Genomic DNA, 23054 nt, shown 5'->3' on the forward strand with positions numbered 1-23054 from the left:
CATAGGATATCCACCCCATGGGACCCCAATGGGGCTGTGGGACCCCCACCCCACAGGATATCCACCCCATGGGACCCCCAGGGGGCTGTGGGACCCCCACCCCACAGGATATCCACCCCATGGGACCCCCAGGGGGCTGTGGGACCCCCACCCCACAGGATATCCACCCCATGGGACCCCAAGGGGGCTGTGGGACCCCCACCCCATAGGATATCCACCCCATGGGACCCCAATGGGGCTGTGGGACCCCCACCCCACAGGATCCCCATTGTGGCAGTGGGACAACCCCCACGGGGACCCCCACCCCATGGGATTCCCTTCCCCATATATGCCCACTCTGAAGGTGCCCCACCCCCATGGGATTCTTTTCCCCAGAGGGATTCCCATCCCAGAGGGATGCCCCCCCCGCCCCCCCCCCGCGCGGTCCCCCCCCCCCATTCCCTATGGCTACAGACCACACACCCCTCAATTCGCTGCAATTTTTCCCTCTCCATCCACGCCCCCAACCCCATAACCTCGCTGCCCTCCCAACCCCCCCTCCTCCCCCCCGAGCCGGGGGGGGCCGTCAGCTCCGCCGAGAGAGGTGATGGACGACGTTCATTCCGTGTCTGCATCCCCGGACCCCCCCCGTGGGTCCCCCCCGCCGAGCGGCACCGACCCCACAGAGCCCCATAGAATTCCAGGCATTGGGAACGCCGCCCCCCAGGTGCCATGGTGATGGGCGCCCGACCCCAACGGGGATGGACTATGATGGGATGGGGGGGCGGGGGGGGGGCACTGGGATAGGTGGGACGGACGGACGGACGGACGGATGGGGAGAAATGGGGTGGGGTGGATTTGGGGATGGGGGGAGGGATGGGGACGGAAGGCGGATTTGGGGTCACTGCGCCCCGATGTGGGTCCTCTCCCCCCCCCCCCCCCCCCCCCCACCCTCCCCACCCCCCTCAGGAAGCAAACGGGGCAGCTCTGATAAAAATAAATCCTTTATTCTTCTCTAGAGCCTATCGAGCAGCGAGAGCTGCGGCAAAGCGTTCGTTAATTAATTAATTAATCCTCGTTATAAAAAAAAAAAAAATAACACCGACACCAGCAGGCCTGGGACCGGCGAAGCGCGGTGCGAAGAGTGGGGACCCCCATGGGGTGAGGAGTGGGGATCCCAAAGGGTGAAGAGTGGGGACTCCCATAGGGGAAAGAGACCCCCGAAGGGCGAAGAATGGGACCCCCATGGGGTAAAGAGTGGGGATCCCAAAGGGTGAAGAGTGGGATCTCGCCAGGGCAAGGAGTGGGACCTCTGTGGGGCAAAGACTGGGATGCCCAAAGGGTGAAGAGCAGGGACCCCTAAAGGGTGAAGAGGGGGGACTCCTTTAGGGCGGAGATTGGGGACCCCCGAAAGGTGAAGAGTGGGACCCCCGCGGAGCAAAGAAAGACTTGGGACCCCCGAAGGGTGAAGAGTGGGGACTCCTGAAGGGTGAAAAGTGGGGACCCCCCACAGGGTGAAGAGTGGGGGACACCACGGGCAAAGAGTGGGATGCCCAAAAGATAAAGAGCAGGGACCCCCGAAGGCCGTAGAGGGGGGACCCCCAAAGGATGAAGAGCGGGACCCCCGTGGGGCAGAGACTGGAGAACCAAACGGGCGAAGAGCGGGGACCCCAAAACGTGAAAGCGGGACCCCCCACGAAACAAAGAGCGGGGACCCCCGCCCACCCTTAATAAATACCTTATTTACAGCGGCACCAAACCCGCGTGGAGGCCGGTTCCCCCCTCACCCCCCACCCACAGCTCCGCGCAGCCCCCCCCGCGGGCACGGACGGAGCCCCGGCTCCCTCACAGGCACTCGTGCAGCACCTGAGTGTTGGTGCAGTTGAGGCAGCTGACGTGGCAGCACCAATGGAAGGTGCAGTTGCAGCGCTCGGTGACGCGCTGGGTGCGAGTGCGGAACCCCCTCCCGCAGCACAGCAGCTCGCAGCCGTCCAAACCCGGCGAGGAACTGTTGCACGCCCGCCCCGCCGTCCCCGCCGTCCCCATCTTCCCGCTGGAGGTGCAGAAATTGGGCGATTTCTCGAAATAAACCAAATCGTGGGGTGAGGGAGGTTTGTGGGCCGGGTTTTCGGGTTCCAGGTGGTGCAGCTCGACCCTCGAGGCTCGGTTGCTGCCTTTGTTGCCGTAAATGACCCTGGAGGCTCCGTCGAAGCGATCTTTGAGGACGTCGCCCACGGCTCGGAAGGTGGGCAGGCGCATCCAGCAGGTGCGCACGGTGCAGGAGCCCGACATGCCGTGGCATTTGCACTCCTGGCGCATCTCTGAGAACACCGTCTGCAACGGGAGGGGAAAGGGGGGGGGGGGGGGGGTCACAGGGGCTGCCCCCCACCCCAGGGTCTCCCATCCCGTGGGTCCGGGTGCCTCGTGTCGGGGCAGTGGACGTCGCTCGGTGCGCACAGAGCGCTGCTCCTGCTGTGCTTCCCAGCCCCGCGATGGGGGGAGCTGGGGGTCCCCGTGGCCGTTCCAACCCCGCCCCATAGAAAGAGGTGATATTGGGGTCCCCACGGGGGGATCTGGGGGTCCCTGTGGCCGTTCCAACCCCACCCCATAGAAAGAGGTGATACTGGGGTCCCCATGGGGGGAGCTGGAGGTCCGAAGGCTGTTCCAACCCCGCCCCATAGAAAGAGGTGATATTGGGGTCCCCATGGGGTGAGCTGGGGGTCCCCACGGCCGTTCCAACCCCACCCCATAGAAAGAGGTGATACTGGAGTCCCTACGGGGGGAGCTGGGGGTCCCCGTGGCCAATCCACCCCACACAAAGGGGTGACATTGGGGCCCCCATGACTGTACCCACCCCCACCCCACAGAAGGAGGTGATACTGGGGTCCCCATGGGGTGAGCTGGGGGTCCCCAAGGCCGTTCCACCCCACCCACAGAAAGAGGTGATACTGGGGTCCCCATGGGGTGAGCTGGGGGTCCCCAAGGCCGTTCCAACCCCACCCCACAGAAAGAGGTGATACTGGAGTCCCCACGGGGGGAGCTGGGGGTCCCCGTGGCCGTTCCAACCCCACCCCACAGAAAGAGGTGATACTGGGGTCCCCATGGGGTGAGCTGGGGGTCCCCACGGCCGTTCCAACCCCACTCAACACAAAGGACCGAGACAGGGATCTCCACAACCATACTTGACCCCCACCCCACCCCATACAAAGGGACGACACGGGGGTCCCCACGGCCAACCCCAACCCCCCACCCCACACAAAGGCCCAGGCTGTGTCCCCCCCGCCCATCTCCGGGCCCCCGCCGACCCGACCATGGGACCCCCGACACCGCACCGCCCTGACCATGCGCCCGGCCTCGTTGTTGTGCAGGTTCATCAGGAAGCGCAGATCGCGGCCCTTCTCGCTGGAATCCACAAATTCCCTTCCGAAGAGCCTCCCGAAATCGATGTTGTCACTGCAGCCCCCCCAGTGCCAATCGGGACCCCCGGGGCCGCGCCGGCGGTAATCGCAGGTGCACGATTCGATGGAGCCCTCGGAGCAGGACCGGGCCACCGAGTGCGTCACGCCGGCGCTGGTGATGGCGAAGATGAACGCCGTCTCCCGGCATCCTGTGGGGCAGAGATGGGGGCTCAGAGCGCTGCTGGGACCCCCAGAGTCAGGCCCAAGGTGGGGGGGGTCACTGCGGGGACCCCCGGGGTTGTGCCCGTGGGGAAACCTTCGTGGGGATCCCATTGGATTGCGCTTATGGGGCAGCCAATATGGGGACCCCGGGGTTGTGCCCATGGGGAAACCTTTGTGGGGACCCCCAGGGTTGTGCCTACAGGGAAACCTTTATGGGGACCCCCAGGGTTGTGCCCATGGGGAAACCTTTATGGGGACCCCAGGGTTGTGCCCATGGGGAAACCTTTATGGGGACCCCCGGGGTTGTGCCCATGGGGAAACCTTTATGGGGACCCCCATGGTTGTGCCCACGGGGAAACCTTTGTGGGGATCCCACTGGATTGTGCTTATGGGGCAGCCAATATGGGGACCCCCGGGGTTGTGCCCATGGGGAAACCTTTGTGGGGACCCCCATGGTTGTGCCCATGGGGAAACCTTTATGGGGACCCCCAGGGTTGTGCCCATGGGGAAACTTTATGGGGACCCCCATGGTTGTGCCCACAGGGAAACCTTTATGGGGACCCCCGGGGTTGTGCCCATGGGGAAACCTTTATGGGGACCCCCATGGTTGTGCCCACAGGGAAACCTTTATGGGGACCCCAGGGTTGTGCCCATGGGGAAACCTTTATGGGGACCCCCATGGTTGTGCCCACAGGGAAACCTTTATGGGGACCCCCATGGTTGTGCCCATGGGGAAACCTTTGTGGGGATCCCACTGGATTGCGCTTATGGGGCAGCCAATATGGGGACCCCCAGGGCTGAACCCATGAGGAAAACTTTTATGGGGACCCCCAGGGTTGCGCCTATGGGGAAACCTTTGTGGGGACCCCCAGGATTGTGCCCACGGGGAAACCTTTGTGGGGACCCCCAGGATTGTGCCCATGGGGAAACCTTTGTGGGGACCCCCAGGGTTGTGCCTATGGGGAAACCTTTGTGGGGACCCCCAGGGTTGTGCCCACGGGGAAACCTTTGTGGGGACCCCCAGGGTTGTGCCCACGGGGAAACCTTTGTGAGGACCCCCAGGGCTGTGCCCACGGGGAAACCTTTATGGGGACCCCCAGGGTTGTGCCCACAGGGAAACCTTTATGGGGACCCCCAGGGTTGTGCCCACGGGGAAACTTTTATGGGGACCCCCAGGATTGTGCCCATGGGGAAACCTTTATGGGGACCCCAGGGTTGTGCCCATGGGGAAACCTTTGTGGGGATCCCACTGGATTGTGCTTATGGGGCAGCCAATATGGGACCCCCGGGGTTGTGCCCATGGGGAAACCTTTATGGGGACCCCAGGGTTGTGCCCACAGGGAAACCTTTATGGGGACCCCAGGGTTGTGCCTACAGGGAAACCTTTATGGGGACCCCAGGGTTGTGCCCATGGGGAAACCTTTATGGGGACCCCAGGGTTGTGCCCATGGGGAAACCTTTATGGGGGCTCCCCTGGATTGCGCTTATGGGGCAGCCAATATGGGGACCCCCAGGATTGTGCCCACGGGGAAACCTTTGTGGGGACCCCCATGGTTGTGCCCATGGGGAAACCTTTGTGGGAACTCCCCTGGATTGCACTTATGGGGCAGCCAATATGGGGACCCCAGGGCTGAACCCGTGAGGAAAACTTTTATGGGGACCCCCAGGATTGTGCCCACAGGGAATCCTTTGTGGGGACCCCCATGGTTGTGCCCATGGGGAAACCTTTGTGGGAGCTCCCCTGGATTGCGCTTATGGGGCAGCCAATATGGGGACTCCCAGGATTGTGCCCACTGGGAAACCTCTATGGGGACCCCAGCCCTGCACCCATGGGGAAACTTCAGTAGGGCCCCCCCATGGGTTGTGCCCACGGGGAAACCTTTATGGGGACCCTCATGGTTGTGCCTACAGGGAAACCTTTATGGGGACCCCCAGGGTTGTGCCCACAGGGAAACCTTTATGGGGACCCCCAGGGTTGTGCCCACGGGGAAACCTTTGTGGGGACCCCCATGGTTGTGCCCACAGGGAAACCTTTATGGGGACCCCCATGGTTGTGCCCACAGGGAAACCTTTATGGGGACCCCAGGGTTGTGCCCATGGGGAAACCTTTATGGGGACCCCCATGGTTGTGCCCACGGGGAAACCTTTGTGGGGATCCCACTGGATTGCGCTTATGGGGCAGCCAATATGGGGACCCCCAGGGCTGAACCCATGAGGAAAACTTTTATGAGGACCCCCAGGGTTGCGCCTATGGGGAAACCTTTGTGGGGACCCCCAGGGTTGTGCCCACGGGGAAACCTTTGTGGGGACCCCTATGGTTGTGCCCACAGGGAAACCTTTGTGGGGACCCCCAGGGTTGTGCCTACAGGGAAACCTTTGTGGGGACCCCCAGGGTTGTGCCCACAAGGAAACTTCAGTGGGGACCCCTCCAGGATCGAGCCCATGGAGAAACCTCTACGGAGACCCCCAGCACCACCGTGCCCACGAGACGGCCGCTATGGGGACCCCCACCACCCCCAGCCCCACCGGACGGCCACGACGGGTCCCCCGACGTCCCTCACCCCGGTTGACGATCTTGCCGAAGATGTTGGGGCCCTGAGATGTGGGGCAGTTCCAGCGGCGGTTGCGGAATTGCCACTGGCATTCCCTGACGGCGCTCTGCAGCCCGGCGCTGACGCTGTGCAGGATGCCGGGGTTCTGGCGGATCAGACGCCTCTGTTTGCGGCTCAGCAGCTGCAGGCCGGGCTCCAGAACCAACTGCACGCTGCCGGAGTCCGTCAGCAGGTTGGTGGACGAGGCCACGTTGATGATGCCCCTGCGGCACAGGAATGGGGGAGCGTTGGGGGGGGGGGGCGGCGGGACGATGGGCTGAGCGTGTGGGGGGTGGGGGGTGATGGGCTGGGGGGGGGTCAGCTGTCAGCCACCCAGTGCCCACTGCCCATTTCCAAGAGTCCAGTCCACAGTTCCCATTTCCCAGTTCCCATTTCCCAGTTCCATTTCCAGTTCCCAGCTCCCATTTCCCAGCTCCTATTTCCCAGCTCCCATTTCCCAGTTCCTCAGTTCCCATTTCCCAGTGTCCATTTCCCAGTTCCCATTTCCCAGTTCCCATTTCCCAGTGTCCATTTCCCAGTTCCCATTTCCCAGTGTCCATTTCCCAGCTCCCATTTCCCAGCTCCCATTTCCCAGTTCCCATTTTCCAGCTCCCATTTTCCAGTTCCCATTTTCCAGTTCCCATTTCCCAGCTCCCATTTCCCAGTTCCCATTTCCCAGTTCCCATTTTCCAGCTCCCATTTCCCAGCTCCCAGTTCTCATTTCCCATTTCCCAGCTCCCATTTCCCAGCTCCCATTTCCCAGCTCCCATTTCCCAGTTCCCAGTTCCCAGCTCCCATTTCCCAGCTCCCATTTCCCAGCTCCCATTTCCCAGTGTCCATTTCCCAGTTCCCATTTCCCAGCTCCCATTTCCCAGCTCCCATTTCCCAGCTCCCATTTCCCAGCTCCCATTTCCCAATGTCCATTTCCCAGTTCCCATTTCCCAGCTCCCATTTCCCAGTTCCCATTTCCCATTTCCCAGCTCCCATTTCCCAGCTCCCATTTCCCAGCTCCCATTTCCCAGCTCCCATTTCCCAGTTCCCATTTCCCATTTCCCAGCTCCCATTTCCCAGCTCCCATTTCCCAGCTCCCATTTCCCAGTTCCCATTTCCCATTTCCCAGCTCCCATTTCCCAGTTCCCAGTTCCCAGTTCCCATTCCCCAGCTCCCATTCCCCATTCCCCATTCCCCATTTCTCATTTCCCATTTCCCAGTTCCGGTGTCCATTTCCCATTTCTCATTTCCCAGTTCCCAGTTCCCGGTGTCCATTTCCCAGTGCACACTTCCCAGTTCCAGTTCCCACACCCCGTATCCCAGTGCCCATTAACCAGCTCCCAAATCCATTTCCCAGTTCCCAAATCCCATTTCTCATATCCCCTATCCCAATGCCTACTTCCCATATCCCAGGTCTCAGTTCCCATATTCCTGTTCCCAATATCCCATATCCCAGTGCCCAGTTCCCTCATCCCATAACCCAGTTCCCATATCCCATTTCCCAGTTCCCATATCCATACCCCACATCCCAGTTCCCACTCCCCAGTGCCTATCTCACATCCCAGTGCCCAGTTCCCACTCCCAGTTCCCACTCCCAGTTCCCACATCCTACATCCCAGTTCCCATATCCTGTATCCACTCCAGTTCCACCCCGTACCCCATATCCCATATCCCACATCCCAGTGCCTGTATCTTACATCCTACACCCCATAGCTCATATCCCGCTCCCAGTCCCCACATCCCATGTCCCATACCCCATTCCCTATATCCCATACCCCACAACCCATACCCTATATCCCATACCCCACAACCCATACCCTATAGCCCAGTGCCCGTATCTTACACCCACACTCCACATCCCATGCCCCATACCCCATATGCTATACCCCATAGCCCACCCCCCACTTCCCATACCCTATACCCCACTGCCTATATCTCACACCCCGCACCCTATACCCCATATCCCATACCCTATATCCCATACTTCCTATCCCACTCCCTATACCCCATATCCCATACCCCATACCCTATATCCGAGTGCCCCTATCTTACGCCCCACTCCCCATATCCCCATACTACATACCATACTCCATATGCTGCACCCCATACCCCATACCCCATACCCTATATCCCACACTCTATATCCCACACCCTATACCCCATACCCCATATCCACTTACCACATCCCACTACCCATATCCCAGTCCCCCTATCTTACACCCCTAACCCTATACCCCATACCCCACATACCATACCCCACATCCCCCTACCCATACCCATACCCCACACCCCAGTGCCCCTATCTTACATCCCACACCCCATACCCCATATCCCACTCCCCATACCCCACATCCCCATACCCCACTACCCACCCCAGTGCCCCTATCTTACACCCCATACCCCATATCCCAATCCCATACCCCATACCCCATATCCCCATACTACACCCCATACCCCATACCCCACACCAATCCCATATCCCACATCCCCCACACCCCACCCCAGTACCCCTATCTCACACCCCATACCCCATATCCCCATCCCACACCCCATACCCCATATCCCACATCCCCATCCCTATACCCCATACCCCATATCCCAATCCCATATCCCCCACCCCCCACCCCAGTGCCCCAATCTTACACCCTATACCCCATATCCCACTCCCCACATCCCACACCCCATACCCCATACTACACCCCATACCCCATATCCCAATCCCATACCCCCCACCCCAGTGCCCCAATCTTACACCCCATACCCCATATCCCAATCTCATACCCCATATCCCCATACTACACCCCATACCCCATATCCCAATCCCATACCCCCCACTCCAGTGCCCCAATCCTACACCCTATACCCCATATCCCACTCCCCATACCCCATACCCCATATCCCAATCCCATACCCCCCAACCCAGTGCCCCAATCTTACACCCCATACCCCATATCCCACCTCCCACATCCCACTCCCCACTCCCCACACCCCATATCCCCATACTGCACCCCATACCCCATATCCCAATCCCATACCCCATACCCCATATCCCCACACTACACCCCATACCCATATCCCAATCCCATACCCCATACCCCATACCCATATCCCCACACTACACCCCATACCCCATATCCCAATCCCATACCCCATACCCCATACCCCATATCCCCACACTACACCCCATACCCCATATCCCAATCCCATACCCCATACCCCATATCCCCACACTACACCCCATACCCATATCCCAATCCCATACCCCCCACCCCCACCCCGGTGCCCCAACCTTACACCCCATACCCCATATCCCAATCCCATACCCCATACCCCATATCCCCACACTACACCCCATACCCCATATCCCAATCCCATACCCCATACCCCATATCCCCACACTACACCCCATACCCCATATCCCCATACTACACCCCATACCCCATACCCCATATCCCCACACTACACCCCATACCCATATCCCAATCCCATACCCCATACCCCATATCCCCACACTACACCCCATACCCCATATCCCAATCCCACACCCCCACCCCCCACCCCGGTGCCCCAACCTTACACCCCATACCCCATATCCCAATCCCATACCCCATACCCCATACCCCATACCCCATATCCCCACACTACACCCCATACCCCATATCCAATCCCATACCCCATACCCCATACCCCATATCCCAATCCCATACCCCATATCCCACTCCCCATACCCCATACCCCATATCCCCACACTACACCCCATACCCCATATCCCAATCTCATACCCCATATCCCACTCCCCATACCCCATACCCCATATCCCAATCCCATACCCCATACCCCATATCCCCACACTACACCCCATACCCCATATCCCAATCTCATACCCCATACCCCATACCCCATACCCCATACCCCATATCCCAATCCCATACCCCATACCCCATACCCCATACCCCATACCCCATATCCCAATCCCATACCCCATACCCCATACCCCATATCCCCATACTACACCCCATACCCCATATCCCAATCCCATACCCCATACCCCATATCCCCACACTACACCCCATACCCCATATCCCAATCCCATACCCCATATCCCCACACTACACCCCATACCCCATATCCAATCCCATACCCCATACCCCATATCCCCACACTACACCCCATACCCCATATCCCCACACTACACCCCATATCCCAATCCCATACCCCATACCCCATATCCCCACACTACACCCCATACCCCATATCCCAATCCCATACCCCCCACCCCCCACCCCGGTGCCCCAACCTTACACCCCCACCCCCCACCCGACTCCCCCCCGCCCCCCCCACTCACCACCACCTCCCGCTGTTGTTCACCGCCCTCGCGGTTCCGCGGAGCGCCGAGAGCGCGCAGAGGGCGCGGAAGGCGAGGAGCATCGCGGGGCCGCGCATGGTGCGGTGCTGCGCTGAGCCCCGACGGTCCCGCACCGCTCCCGCACTGCGCGTCCCAAAGGCGCCCGCCGCCCTATTTATGGCCGCGCGGAGCCCCCGGCCCGGCCGTTACATCCACGCGTGTTTCCGTTCGCGCGTGGTTCGGGCGGGGCGGGGCGGCACCGAAACCGGGGCCGCGTTTGGGGCTGTGGCGGTGCGCGACGTCGGGGCTGCGGTGCGGGATCGGGGTTTGGGGGTTTGGGGGTTTGGGGTTTGGGGGTTTGGGGGTTCGGCTGCGTGCGGTGCGCGACGTCGAGGCTGAGAGGTGGGATTGGGGTTTGGGGTTTTGTGGGTTTGGGGTTTGAAGGTTTGGGGGGTTTGTGGCTTTGGGGTTTGAGGGTTTGGGGGTTTTGTGGCTTTGGGGTTTGAGGGTTTGGGGGTTTTGTGGCTTTGGGGTTTGAGGGTTTGGGGGTTTTGGGGTTTGGGGTTTGGGGCGGGGGGTTCGGCTGTGTGCGGTGCTCGATGTCGAGGCTGCGGTGCGGGATTGGGGTTCGGGGGTTTGGGGGTTTGGGGCGGTTTGGGGTTTGGGTTTTGGGGCGGGGGTTCGGCTGCGTGCAGTGCGCGACGTCGAGGCTGCGGTGCGGGATTGGGGTTCGGGGGTTTTGGGGTTTTGGGGGTTCGGCTGCGTGCGGTGCGCGACGTCGGGGCCGGTGATCCCGGTTGGGTGCGGCGCGGTTCGGTTCGGTTGGACGGGCGGGGCGGCGGCGGTGCTCCCGGTTCGGTGCGGTTCGGTGCGGTTCGGTGCGGTTCGGCCCCTTAGCAAAGCGGGATCGTTCTTATAGGGTCGGAGCGCGGGGTCCCCACGACCCCATAACAATGGGGAGCGGTGCTGCCGCTCACCTCTTCTTATGGGGCGGCCGGAACGGCGGCGGCGCCGGGGCTGTCCGTCACGGAACGGATTAACCCCGCGGGTGGGTGCGGGACGGCCCTATACCGGCTGACCCCCCCTCACCCCCCCCCCCGCATTCATCCACACCCCGCAACCGGGCACCGGAGAGGGAGGGGGGGGAGAAAGGGAGAAACGGTGGGGTTTGGTTCGGTTTGGGTTTTTTTTTTTTGGGGTGGGGGGCGGCAGCGCGGTTTGGGACCGTCGAAGAGGGTTGGGGGGGGGGGGCGTGGATTGAGAGCTGACGGCGGGATGCGGGGCGGGGGGGTGAAAATGCGGGTTTACGGGGGGGGTGATAAACCCCTCCACCATAATGGCGCTGCGGGGGCTCCCGGTAACCGTCGGGGGGCGGGGGGGGGGCGGCGAACGCCGCCCCCCCCCGCCCCCCGACGGTTACCGGGAGCCCCCGCAGCGCTGAAAATGGGACCCCCCCCCCTCATATCCAACCTTGCCTGCTCGCTACCCCCCCTCATCTTGTCGACCCCCCCCCGGTCCAGGTGCCCCCAACCGGGCGGTGCTCGAACCGAACGATTCGGACGCGCCCTCGAGCCGCCGCCCCGTCGGGGCTCCCGGGGGTTGAGGTCAGCGGCCACGGGGAGGGAACCGGGGATGCGGCCCCGCCCGGTGCTGTGCCACCAACACACTCATTTAATACCGGGGAGGGGGGGGTGGGTGCCGCGGGGGGGGGGGGGTGTTTTTAAAATCCCCCCGCCCCCCCCCCCTTCTCACGGTAAATCCGGTGCTGGGCTTCACGCGGTTTCCCCCCCCCCCTCCCATCCCGGTATCACCGGGGATCCCCGACGGCAGCACAGACGTTGTTTATTTATTTGGGGGGGGGGGTGTCCCGGTGTGGCCCCCCCCGCCCAACCCCACCCCCACGACCCCACGGTGTCTCATCGTATCGGTCCCTTAAACCACCCCGTCCCCCCTCCGCGCCCCGACGGGACCGACGGACGTTGAGACAGAGCGCGTGGGAGGCGGGGGGGGGGGGGACGGACGGACGGACGGACGGACAAGCGGACATCACGGCAACACCGGAACGACCCCAACACCCGCACCGGGCGGGGGGTGGGGGGGGTCCGCATCACCGCCCCCCCCCCACCCCCACCATATTACAGCCCCCCCCTCCCCGCACTGCTGCAGCCGTTGCCATGGTAACGGTGGTCTGCGTCGTCCCCCCCCCCCCCCCCCCCCAGCCCCGCGCGACCCCGGAGCGGTGCGGGATGGATGCGGTGCGCGGGGGGGGGGGTTATGGTGAGGGGGGGGGGAGCTCTCGCGAGATCAACGCGTTCAGGGCCTCCGCTTCCGGCGGGGGGGGGGGGACAGCGGTGCAGAGTCAGCTGCGGGGGGGGGAACCACCGGCACCGGCAGCGGCACCAGGTGCGGGGGGGCACCGCACACCGGGGGGGGGAGGGGGAGGGGATGCTGTGATCGACGGCGGGGGGGGAAAAGGGGAACCGCATCGGATCGGCGCGATGTGGGGGCGGGAGGGGGGGGGGGGGGGTGAACGGTACCGGAGGGGGGGGGACACGATGAAGGGGGGGCGGGGGGGGGAAGGGGAGCGCGGGGGCGATGCGGGATCGGGGGGGGTTGGAAGCGCGGGGGGGGTTTGGGGATGCGCTGCGCGGGGGCGGTGCGGGAGATGGGGGGGATGGGGGGGGGCGTCCGTGCGGTTGGGAGGGGGGGGGGGTGGCAATTATAGAGGGGGGGGCGGCGTGCGATCCCCGGGGCTGGGAGGGGGGGAGCGGGGGGGGGGCATCCCTGTTCTGTGCGGGGTGGGCGTGCGGGGTTTGGGGGCGGGGGGGGGGGGGTCCCTCAATATCCCTCCATGTGCCTCCATGGGGGTCATCCATTGGGTGGGCGGGGGGGGGGGGGGCACAACAGCAGCACGACCCCCCACCCCAAAAACACAAACACCCCCCCCCAGCCTCGCGCAGCATCCAACCCCCCGTTATGGGGAATCCTATTGGGGGGGGGGGGGATCCTATGGGGGGGGGGGTCCTGCCGGGGTGGGCGGGGGGGGGGGGGGCACAACAGCAGCACGACCCCCCCCCCCAAAACACAAACACCCCCCGCCAGCCTCGCGCAGCATCCAACCCCCTGTTATGGGGGATCCTATGGGGGGGGGGGGCGGGGGGTCCTGCCGGTTTTTTTTTTTTTGGGGGGGGGGGGAGGGGGGGATCCCCGCTGCTCCACCCCCCCAAACCCCCCCCCTTCGAACCCCCCCCCCCCGTAGGATTCGGCTGCGGACGGAGCCGCGTCACCATGGGCAACATCTTCGGGAATCTGCTGAAGAGCCTCATTGGGAAGAAGGAGATGCGCATCCTGATGGTGGGGCTGGACGCTGCCGGGAAAACCACCATCCTCTACAAGCTGAAACTGGGGGAGATCGTCACCACCATCCCCACCATCGGTAACTTGGGGGGGGGGGGGCGACACCTGTGGGACCCCCCCACCCCCCGATCCGCCCGCCTCGGTTTCCCCCGTTCTTGTGGGTTTCGATGGCTCCCCGTCCTTCAGTTCCCCCATTGGGATCCGTGCTGCCCCTGCCTCGGTTTCCCCTGTTCCTATGGGGTTTCAGTGCCCCCCCCGTGCCTCAGTTTCCCTGTTTCTATGGGGTATCGATGTCCCCTTGTGCCTCAGTTTCCCCATTCCTATGGGGTATCGATGTCCCCTTGTGCCTCAGTTTCCCCGTTCCTATGGGATATCGATGTCCCCTCACCCTCAGGTCCTGTGGGACCCCCCCCCTCCGATCCACCTGCCTCAGTTTCCCTGTTCCTACGGGGTTTCAGTGGCCCCCCCGTGCCTCAGTTCCCTAATTAGGGGTCTGTGCTTTCAGTGCCCCCCCCCGTGCCTCAGTTCCCTAATTAGGGGTCTGTGCTTTCAGTGCCCCCCCCCCGTGCCTCAGTTTCCCTGTTTCTATAGGATATTGACATCCCCCCATCCCTCAGGTCCTGTGGGACCCCCCCCCTCCAATCCACCCACCTCGGTTTCCCCTGTTCCTATGGGGTATCGATGTCCCCCCATCCCTCGGGTCCTGTGGGACCCCCCCCCTCCGATCCATCCACCTCGGTTTCCCCTGTTCCTATGGGGTTTCAGTGGCCCCCCGTCCCTCAGTTCCCCCATTTGGGATCATTGCTTTCCCTGCCCCCCCCGTGCCTCAGTTTCCCTGTTTATATGGGGTATCGATGTCCCCTTGTGCCTCAGTTTCCCCGTTCCTATGGGGTATCGATGTCCCCTCACCCTCAGGTCCTGTGGGACCTCCCCCCTCCGATCCACCTGCCTCGGTTTCCCCTGTTCCTATGGGGTTTCAGTGCCCCCCCCGTGCCTCAGTTTCCCTGTTTCTATGGGGTATCAATGCCCCCTTGTGCCTCAGTTTCCCCGTTCCTATGGGGTATCGATGTCCCCTTGTGCCTCAGTTTCCCCATTCCTATGGGGTATCGATGTCCCCTTGTGCCTCAGTTTCCCCGTTCCTATGGGGTATCGATGTCCCCTCACCCTCAGGTCCTGTGGGACCCCCCCCCTCCGATCCACCTGCCTCGGTTTCCCCTGTTCCTATGGGGTTTCAGTGGCCCCCCGTCCCTCGTTCCCCCGTTTGGGATCATTGCTTTCCTTGCCCCCCCCGTGCCCCTGTTTCCCTGTTTCTATGGGGTATCGATGCCCCCTTGTGCCTCAGTTTCCCCGTTCCTATGGGGTATCGATGTCCCCTCACCCTCAGGTCCTGTGGGACCTCCCCCCTCCGATCCACCTGCCTCGGTTTCCCCTGTTCCTATGGGGTATTCATGCCCCCCGTGCCTCAGTTCCCTAATTAGGGGTCTGTGCTTTCAGTGCCCCCCCCCCCCCCCTCAGTTTCCCTGTTTCTATGGGGTATCAATGCCCTCTTGTGCCTCAGTTCCCCCATTTGGGATTTGTATCGATGTCCCCCCATCCCTTGGGTCCTGTGGGACCCCCCCCCTCCAATCCACCCACCTCTGTTCCCCTGTTCCTACGGGGTTTCAGTGGCCCCCCGTCCCTCAGTTCCCCCGTTCCTATGGGATATTGCTGCCCCCCCTCCCGTGCCTCAGTTTCCCTGTTCCTATGGGGTATCGATGCCCCCTGTGCCTCAGATTCCCTGTTCCTATGGGGTATCGATGTCCCCCGTCCCTCAGGTCCTGTGGGACCCCCCCCCTCCGATCCACCCGCCTCTGTTTCCCCGTTCCTATGGGGTTTCAGTGGCCCCCCGTCCCTCAGTTCCCCCGTTTGGGATATTGCTTTCCCTGCCCCCACCGTGCCTCAGTTTCCCCATTCCTATGGGGTATCGATGTCCCCTTGTGCCTCAGTTTCCCCGTTCCTATGGGGTATCGATGTCCCCCCCCTGCCTCGGTTTCCCCATTCCTATGGGGTTTCAGTGCCCCCCGTGCCTCAGTTCCCCCATTCCTATGGGACATCAGTGCCCCCCATGCCTCAGTTTCCCCATTCCTATGGGATATCGGTGCCCCCCCGTGCCTCAGTTCCCCCATTCCTATGGGATATCGGTGCCCCCCATGCCTCAGTTTCCCCATTCCTATGGGATATTGGTGCCCCCCGTGCCTCAGTTCCCCCATTCCTATGGGATATTGGTGCCCCCCCGTGCCTCAGTTCCCCCATTCCTATGGGATATTGGTGCCCCCCGTGCCTCAGTTTCCCCATTCCTATGGGATATTGGTGCCCCCCGTGCCTCAGTTCCCCCATTCCTGTGGGATATTGGTGCCCCCCCGTGCCTCAGTTCCCCCATTCCTATGGGATATCGGTGCCCCCCCGTGCCTCAGTTTCCCCATTCCTATGGGATATTGGTGCCCCCTGTGCCTCAGTTTCCCCATCCCCCATTTCTCCCCCCAGGGTTCAACGTGGAGACGGTGGAATATAAGAACATCAGCTTTACGGTGTGGGACGTGGGTGGGCAGGACAAAATCCGGCCCCTATGGAGGCATTACTTCCAGAACACACAGGGTAGGAAGGGGGGGTTATGGGGGGGGTATGGGGGGATATGGGGGGGTCTGGGGGGGGTATGGGGGCACAGAGATGGGGAGGCGTGGAGACACAGGGACATGGATGTGGGGTGTGGGGGTGTGGGTTTATGGGGACGTGGATGTGGGATGTGGGGGTGTGGGTTTATGGGGACGTGGGGATGTGGGATGGGGGGATACGGGGTCATGGGGATGGGGGGACATGGGGGCACGGGGATGTGGGTTTATGGGGACGTGGGGATGTGGGACGGGGGATATGGGGTCATGGGGATGGGGGGACATGGGGGCACGGGGATGTGGGTTTATGGGGACGTGGGGATGTGGGACGGGGGGATATGGGGTCATGGGGATGGGGGGACATGGGGGCACGGAGATGTGGGTTTATGGGGACGTGGGGATGTGGGACGGGGGGATATGGGGGCACTGAGATGTGGGTGTATGGGGTGTGGTGACATAAGGACATGGGGACATGGGTGTGGGTTGGGGGATGCAGGGACATGGGGTTGGGGGGATGTGGGGGCATAGAGGTGTGGGTATACGGGGGTGTGGGGACATGGGGATGTGGGGACATGAAGATATGGGGACATGGGGACATGGAATGTGGGGAATGAGGACACGGGTGTGGGGACAAAGGGGTGTGGGGCCGTGGGGCTGTGGGGACAGGGGGATGTGGGGACACAGAGATGTGGGTATATGGGGACATGGTGACATAGGGGTGTGGGGACATGAAGATATGGGGATGTGGGGACGGATGGTGATACGGGGATGGGGATACAGGGATGGAGATGGGGAGGGGATATGGGGATGGTAACGGTCGTATGGGGACAGGGATGGGGACAGCGATGGGGACAGGGAGGGGGACGTGGGGATGTATGGGAATGTATGGGGATATATGGGGATGGGGGGATATATGAGGATATATGGGGATATAAGGGGATATATGGGGATGGGGGACAGGGATGGAGATGGGGAGATGGGGATGATAATGGTCATATGGGGACAGGGATGGGGACGTGGGGATGTGGGGACATGGGATATATGGGGATATGGGGATATATGGGGACGTGGGAATGTGGGGATATATGGGAATATATGGGAATATATGGGAATAGGGGGACAGGGACGGTGATATGGGGATGGGGATATAGGGATGGAGATAGGGAGATGGGGACGGTAATGGTCATATGGGGACAGGGATGGGGACAGGGATGGGGACAGGGATGGGGACGTGGGGATGTATGGGGATATGGGAATGTATGGGGATGTGGGGATATATGGGGACGTGGGGATATATGGGGATATGGGGATATATGGGGATATGGAGATATATGGGGATATGGGGATATATGGGAATATGGACATATATGGGGACGTGGGGATATATGGGGATATGGGGATATATGGGAATATGGAGATATATGGGGATATGGGGATGTATGGGGACGTGGGGATATATGGGGACGTGGGGATATATGGGGATATGGAGATATATGGGGACGTGGGATATATGGGGATATGGGGATATATGGTGGAATATGGAGATATATGGGGATATGGGGATGTATGGGGACGTGGGATATATGGGGATATGGAGATATATGGGGACGTGGGGATGGGGATACAGGGATGGAGATGGTGATGGTCCTATGGGGACAGGGATGGGGACGCGGGGATGCGGGAGCAGCAGGACGGGGGCCGTGCTGCCATGAGGATGCAGATACGTGGGGCTGTGACCATAGGGATGGATCCCCTCGTGCCCCCCTCGCGCCCCCCCCCCCCCACGTCCCACCCCACCCCCCGTGCTGACCTCGCTGCCCCCCAGGGCTGATCTTCGTGGTGGACAGCAACGACCGGAGAGCGCGTGAACGAGGCGCGGGAGGAGCTGATGCGGATGTTGGCGGAGGATGAACTGCGGGACGCCGTGCTGCTGGTGTTCGCCAACAAACAGGTGGGGGGGGGGGGGCTGCAGACCCCCCTGTGGGGCTGTGCCTGACCCTACGGCCTTGGGGTTGGAGGGTCGTAAAGCTGTGCCCCTGCTGCCGGCATCGGGGTCGGTGTCACCCACCCCCCCCCCCCCCCCCCAAAGCGATGCTCGCCCCCCACATCACCCCCCCCCCAATGCACCCCCACGTCAGCCCCACTCCTTATGCCAACCCCCACGTCGACCCCCCGGTCAGTGCCCACCCCCACCCCAACCTCGCTCCTCGTGCCAACCTCTGCGTCAGCCCCACAACCGGCTCCCAGCCCCACATCAGCTCAACAACCACCCCACATCAGCCCCGCTCCTGGTGCCCACCCCCCTATCAGCCCCCCAACCAATTCCCATCCCACATCTCCCCCCAACCGCTACCCACCCCCCATTACCCCTCAACCGCTGCCCACCCCCCATCTCCCCAACCGCTGCCCATCCCCCAACTGCTGCCCACCCCCCATCACCCCCCAACTGCTGCCCACCCCCCATCTCCCCCCAACCGCTGCCCACCCCCCATCTCCCCCCAACCGCTGCCCACCCCCCATCTCCTCCCAACCGCTGCCCACCCCCCATCACCCCCCAACCGCTGCCCACCCCCCATCACCCCCCAACCACTGCCCACCCCCCAACCGCTGCCCACCCCCCATCACCCCCCACTCCCATCACCCCCCAACTGCTGCCCACCCCCCATCATCCCCCAACCTCTGCCCACCCCCCAACCGCTGCCCACCCCCCAACCACTGCCCACCCCCATCACCCCCCAACTGCTGCCCACCCCCATCACCCCCCAACCTCTGCCCACCTCCCAACCACTGCCCACCCCCCATCACCCCCCACCCCCCCCCACTCCCCATCCCTTCCACCCCCACCGGCTCCGCCATCACCCCGCTCCCCCAACACCCACCGACCCCACCTCTCCCTCCGCCGCCCCCCCCCCCCCCCCCCTTTCCATCCCGCCCCCCCAGGACCTCCCCAACGCGATGAACGCAGCTGAGATCACAGACAAGCTGGGGCTGCACTCCCTGCGCCACCGCAACTGGTACATCCAGGCCACCTGTGCCACCAGCGGGGACGGGCTCTACGAGGGGCTCGACTGGTTGGCCAACCAGCTCAAGAACAAGAAGTGAGCGGTGGGGACCCCCCCCCCCCTGCCCCCCCCCCTCCGGAGCTCCGCCCCCCTCCCCCCGCTCCGTTTCCCTTTCCCACCCCGTTGGGGGTTTTGTGCTTTTTTTTTTTTTTTTTTGGGTTTTGGGGTTTGGTTGTTTGGGGTTTTTTTGGCCTTTTTTGGGGGGTTTTCTCGGTTCCCCCCCCCCCCCCCCCCTCACCCCCCCCCCTCGGATTTTGTGTGTGCGTGCGTGGAAATATATCTATATATAAAGTTATTGGGGGGGGGGGGGTGGAGTTATGGGGGGGTGGGGGGGCTGTGTTGGTGCTGCCCGGGGGGGGGGCATATGGGGCACCCCATCTTTGTACCCCCCCTGCATCCCTGCATCCCATGGACCAAATGTGGGGCAGTGGAGGGGGGGGGGGGGGGGCAGTGGGACCACCCCCACCCTTAACGCTCTCTCCCAGCCTCGTGTGCCCCCCCCCCGTCCCCCCCCCACACTCTGGGGGTCTCACACAGCCCCCCCCATCCCATGGACCAAACGTGGGTCAGCGAGGAGGGGGGCCGGGGGGGGGGCAATGGGATCAGCCCTGCTCCTTAAACCCCTCTCCCACCCCACACCCTGACCCCCCCCCCCCCAAAAAAAAACATCCTGGGGGGGTCCCACCCATCCCTGCCCCCCCCACCCCCCCATCACTTTGAGGCCCCCATAGTGTGACCCCCACCCCCCTTGGAACAGGGGGGGCACACAGGACCCCCCCCCACCCCCCCTCAGGACCACCTGCCCCCCCCCCCCCCCCCCCAGCCCCTTCCAGCATAGTGATTGTACACCCACACCCACAAAGATGGACCCCCCCGTGCCCCCCCCCCCCTGCCCCCAGCCCTATATTTATGCCCCGGTCTGTGCTTGGTGTGAAATGTCGCTGCGGCTCTGCCCCATCCGGGGGGGGGGGGGATGTGTGTAACTCCCCCCCTCCCTCACCCCACACCGGTGACCCCCCCGGCCCCCCCCCCCAGTTGGATATTAAACATGTTTTATGTAGTGCTGCCCACGGCTCTTCTTTGCACGCCTCCTCCCCCCAGTCTGTAGGGTGGGATTTTGCAGCCCCCCCCCCTCCCCGCTATGGGGTGGGATGTGGGGAGGGCGGCGGTGATGGACGGCTCTGGGGGGGCGTTTAATTAGAAAGGGCTTAACAGGCTCGGGGGGGGGGGGGAGGGAGGGAAGATAGGGGGGGGGTCCCACTTCCCAGGGCTGCCTTTGAGGAATATGGGCTGAAAGGGAAAATCCCATTAGCGTTAATCCCGTCCCGGGCTGAGCGGAGTGGGGCTGAGCCCCACCTGTGCCCCCCCTTCCTCCCCCCCCCTCCTCCCCAGAGCACGGGACCAACATTGGGCACCCCCCCACCCCGCTACTCCCCCCTATGGGGCTCAGCATCACCCCTGGCACCGGGCCCTATAGCGCTGCTACGGACCCACACAGCACCCCTATGGATCCCTACAGCGGCCCTATAGAGCTCCTGCAGTGCCCTATAGGCTCCTTATTGCATCCCTATAGATCCCCTACAGTGCCCCTATAGATCCCCTACAGTGGCCCTATAGATCCCCTACAGCACCCCCATAGCACCCCTATAGATCACCCCACAGCATCCCAACAGCGGCCCTATAGATCCCCTACAGCACCCCCAATGGACCCCCTGCAGTGCCCCTATAGGCTCCTTATTGCATCCCCATGGATCCCCTACAGCGGCCCTATGGATCTCCTGCAGTGCCCCTATAGGCTCCTTATTGCATCCCCATAGATCCCCTACAGTGGCCCTATAGATCCCCTACAGCACCCCCATAGCACCCCTATAGATCACCCCACAGCATCCCTACAGCGGCCCTATAGATCTCCTGCAGTGCCCTATAGGCTCCTTATTGCATCCCTATAGATCCCCTACAGCGGTCCTATAGATCTCCTACAGCGGCCCTATAGATCTCCTGCAGTGCCCTATAGGCTCCTTATTGCATCCCTATAGATCCCCTACAGCGGCCCTATAGATCTCCTGCAGCGGCCCTATAGATCCCCTACAGACCCCCATAGCACCCCTGTAGATCACCCCACAGCATCCCTACAGCGGCCCTATAGATCCCCTACAGCACCCCAACGGACCCCCTGCAGTGCCCCTATAGGCTCCTTATTGCATCCCTATAGATCCCCTACAGCGGTCCTATAGATCCCCTACAGCACCCCCATAGCACCCCTATAGATCACCCCACAGCATCCCTACAGCGGCCCTATAGATCTCCTGCAGTGCCCTATAGGCTCCTTATTGCATCCCTATAGATCACCCCATAGCGTCCCTGCCGCGTCCCTGAAGCACCCCTATGGACCCCTACAGCACCCTATAGCACCCCTATATATCCTCTATAGATCTCTTACAGATCCCCCATAGGATCCCCTATATGGACCTCCTAGAGCACCCCCGTGGCACCCCTATAGATCACCCCATATTACCCCTACAGCGTCCCTGCAGCAGCCCTATGGACGCCCTATAGCAGCCCTATAGATCCCCTACAGCGCCCCTGTAGCACCCTATAGGCTCCTATTGCATCCCTGCGGACCCCCTATAGATCCCCCCCCATAGCAGCCCTACAGTGTCCCTGCAGCAGCCCTATAGGCCCCTATAGCACCCCTATAGGTCCTTGTAGCACCCTACAGACCCCCTACAGCACCCCACACAGCCTCCCTATAGCATCCCTACAGAACCCTATAGGCCCTATAGCACCTCTATAGCACCCATACAGATCCCCTACAGCGCTTCTATAGCACCCCGTAGGCCCCTGTAGCACCCTATAGGGTTACAGGGTGCTATAGGGCCCTATGGGGTGCTGTGGGATTGCTGTAGGGTCCTAGGGGGATCTATAGGGATCCATAGGGATCTATAGGGGTGCTGTAGGGGAGCTATGGGGATTTATAGGGGTGTTGGAGGGGTGCTCTAAGGGGGTCTATATGGGGTGCTTATGGGGTTGATGGGGTGCTATAGGGGTGCTATAAGGGGGCCATAGGGTGCTGTATGGGGTTGCCAGGGTGCTACAGGGAGTCCACAGGGAGTCCGTGGGGTGTTAAAGGGGATCTATATGGGTGCTATAGGGGCGCCTATAGGGGGTCCATGGGGTGCTGTATGGGGTTGACGGGGTGCTATAGGGGTGCTATAGGGGGTCCATAGGGTGCTATAGGGGGGTCTATGTGGGTGCTATAGGGGTGCCTATAGGGAGTCCATGGGGTGCTGTATGGCGTTGATGGGGTGCTGAGGGGTTCTACAGGGGATCCATAGGGTGCTATAGGGGTGCTATAGGGGTGCTATAGGGGGTCCATGGGGTGCTGTAGGGGTGCTGTATGGGTGCTATAGGAGTGCTATGGGGGGTCCATGGGGTGCTGTAGGGGTGCTGTATGGGTGCTA

At 62.3% G+C, this 23054-nt stretch overlaps 2 protein-coding genes across 2 annotated transcripts; one reads left to right on the plus strand and one right to left on the minus strand.

Moving 5' to 3' along the window:
- Nucleotides 1-1797: 1797 nt before the first annotated feature.
- WNT1 (Wnt family member 1) lies at nucleotides 1798-10760 on the minus strand. Its single transcript, XM_085212415.1, has 4 exons — nucleotides 10527-10760; nucleotides 6161-6414; nucleotides 3321-3586; nucleotides 1798-2313 (listed from the first exon to the last, which is right to left on the minus strand). The coding sequence occupies exons 1-4, from the start codon at nucleotides 10622-10624 to the stop codon at nucleotides 1825-1827; spliced, it is 1107 nt and encodes a 368-aa protein (XP_085068541.1). The 5' UTR covers nucleotides 10625-10760; the 3' UTR covers nucleotides 1798-1824.
- A 2047-nt stretch (nucleotides 10761-12807) lies between these two features.
- ARF3 (ARF GTPase 3) lies at nucleotides 12808-19680 on the plus strand. The gene is given in 6 exon segments (XM_085212407.1): nucleotides 12808-12929; nucleotides 13786-13962; nucleotides 16407-16517; nucleotides 18357-18388; nucleotides 18390-18482; nucleotides 19472-19680. Coding segments are annotated over 5 exon segments (546 nt in total). The 5' UTR covers nucleotides 12808-12929; nucleotides 13786-13814; the 3' UTR covers nucleotides 19634-19680.
- Nucleotides 19681-23054: the final 3374 nt, after the last annotated feature.

Source organism: Meleagris gallopavo, chromosome 31, assembly GCF_905368555.1.
Source record: "Meleagris gallopavo chromosome 31, MGAL_WU_HG_1.1, whole genome shotgun sequence".
NCBI lineage: Eukaryota > Metazoa > Chordata > Aves > Galliformes > Phasianidae > Meleagris > Meleagris gallopavo.

What these genes read in the sequence shown, in the direction of transcription:
- WNT1 (XM_085212415.1), bottom strand. Translation starts at nt 10,624, where the DNA reads ATGCGCGGCCCCGCGATGCTCCTCGCCTTCCGCGCCCTCTGCGCGCTC. An exon ending in AACAACAGCGGGAGGTGGTG is followed by an intron (nt 6,415 to 10,526) that starts GTGAGTGGGGGG and finishes CCTGTGCCGCAG; the next exon opens with GGGCATCATCAACGTGGCCT. An exon ending in ACAACGAGGCCGGGCGCATG is followed by an intron (nt 2,314 to 3,320) that starts GTCAGGGCGGTG and finishes CTCCCGTTGCAG; the next exon opens with ACGGTGTTCTCAGAGATGCG.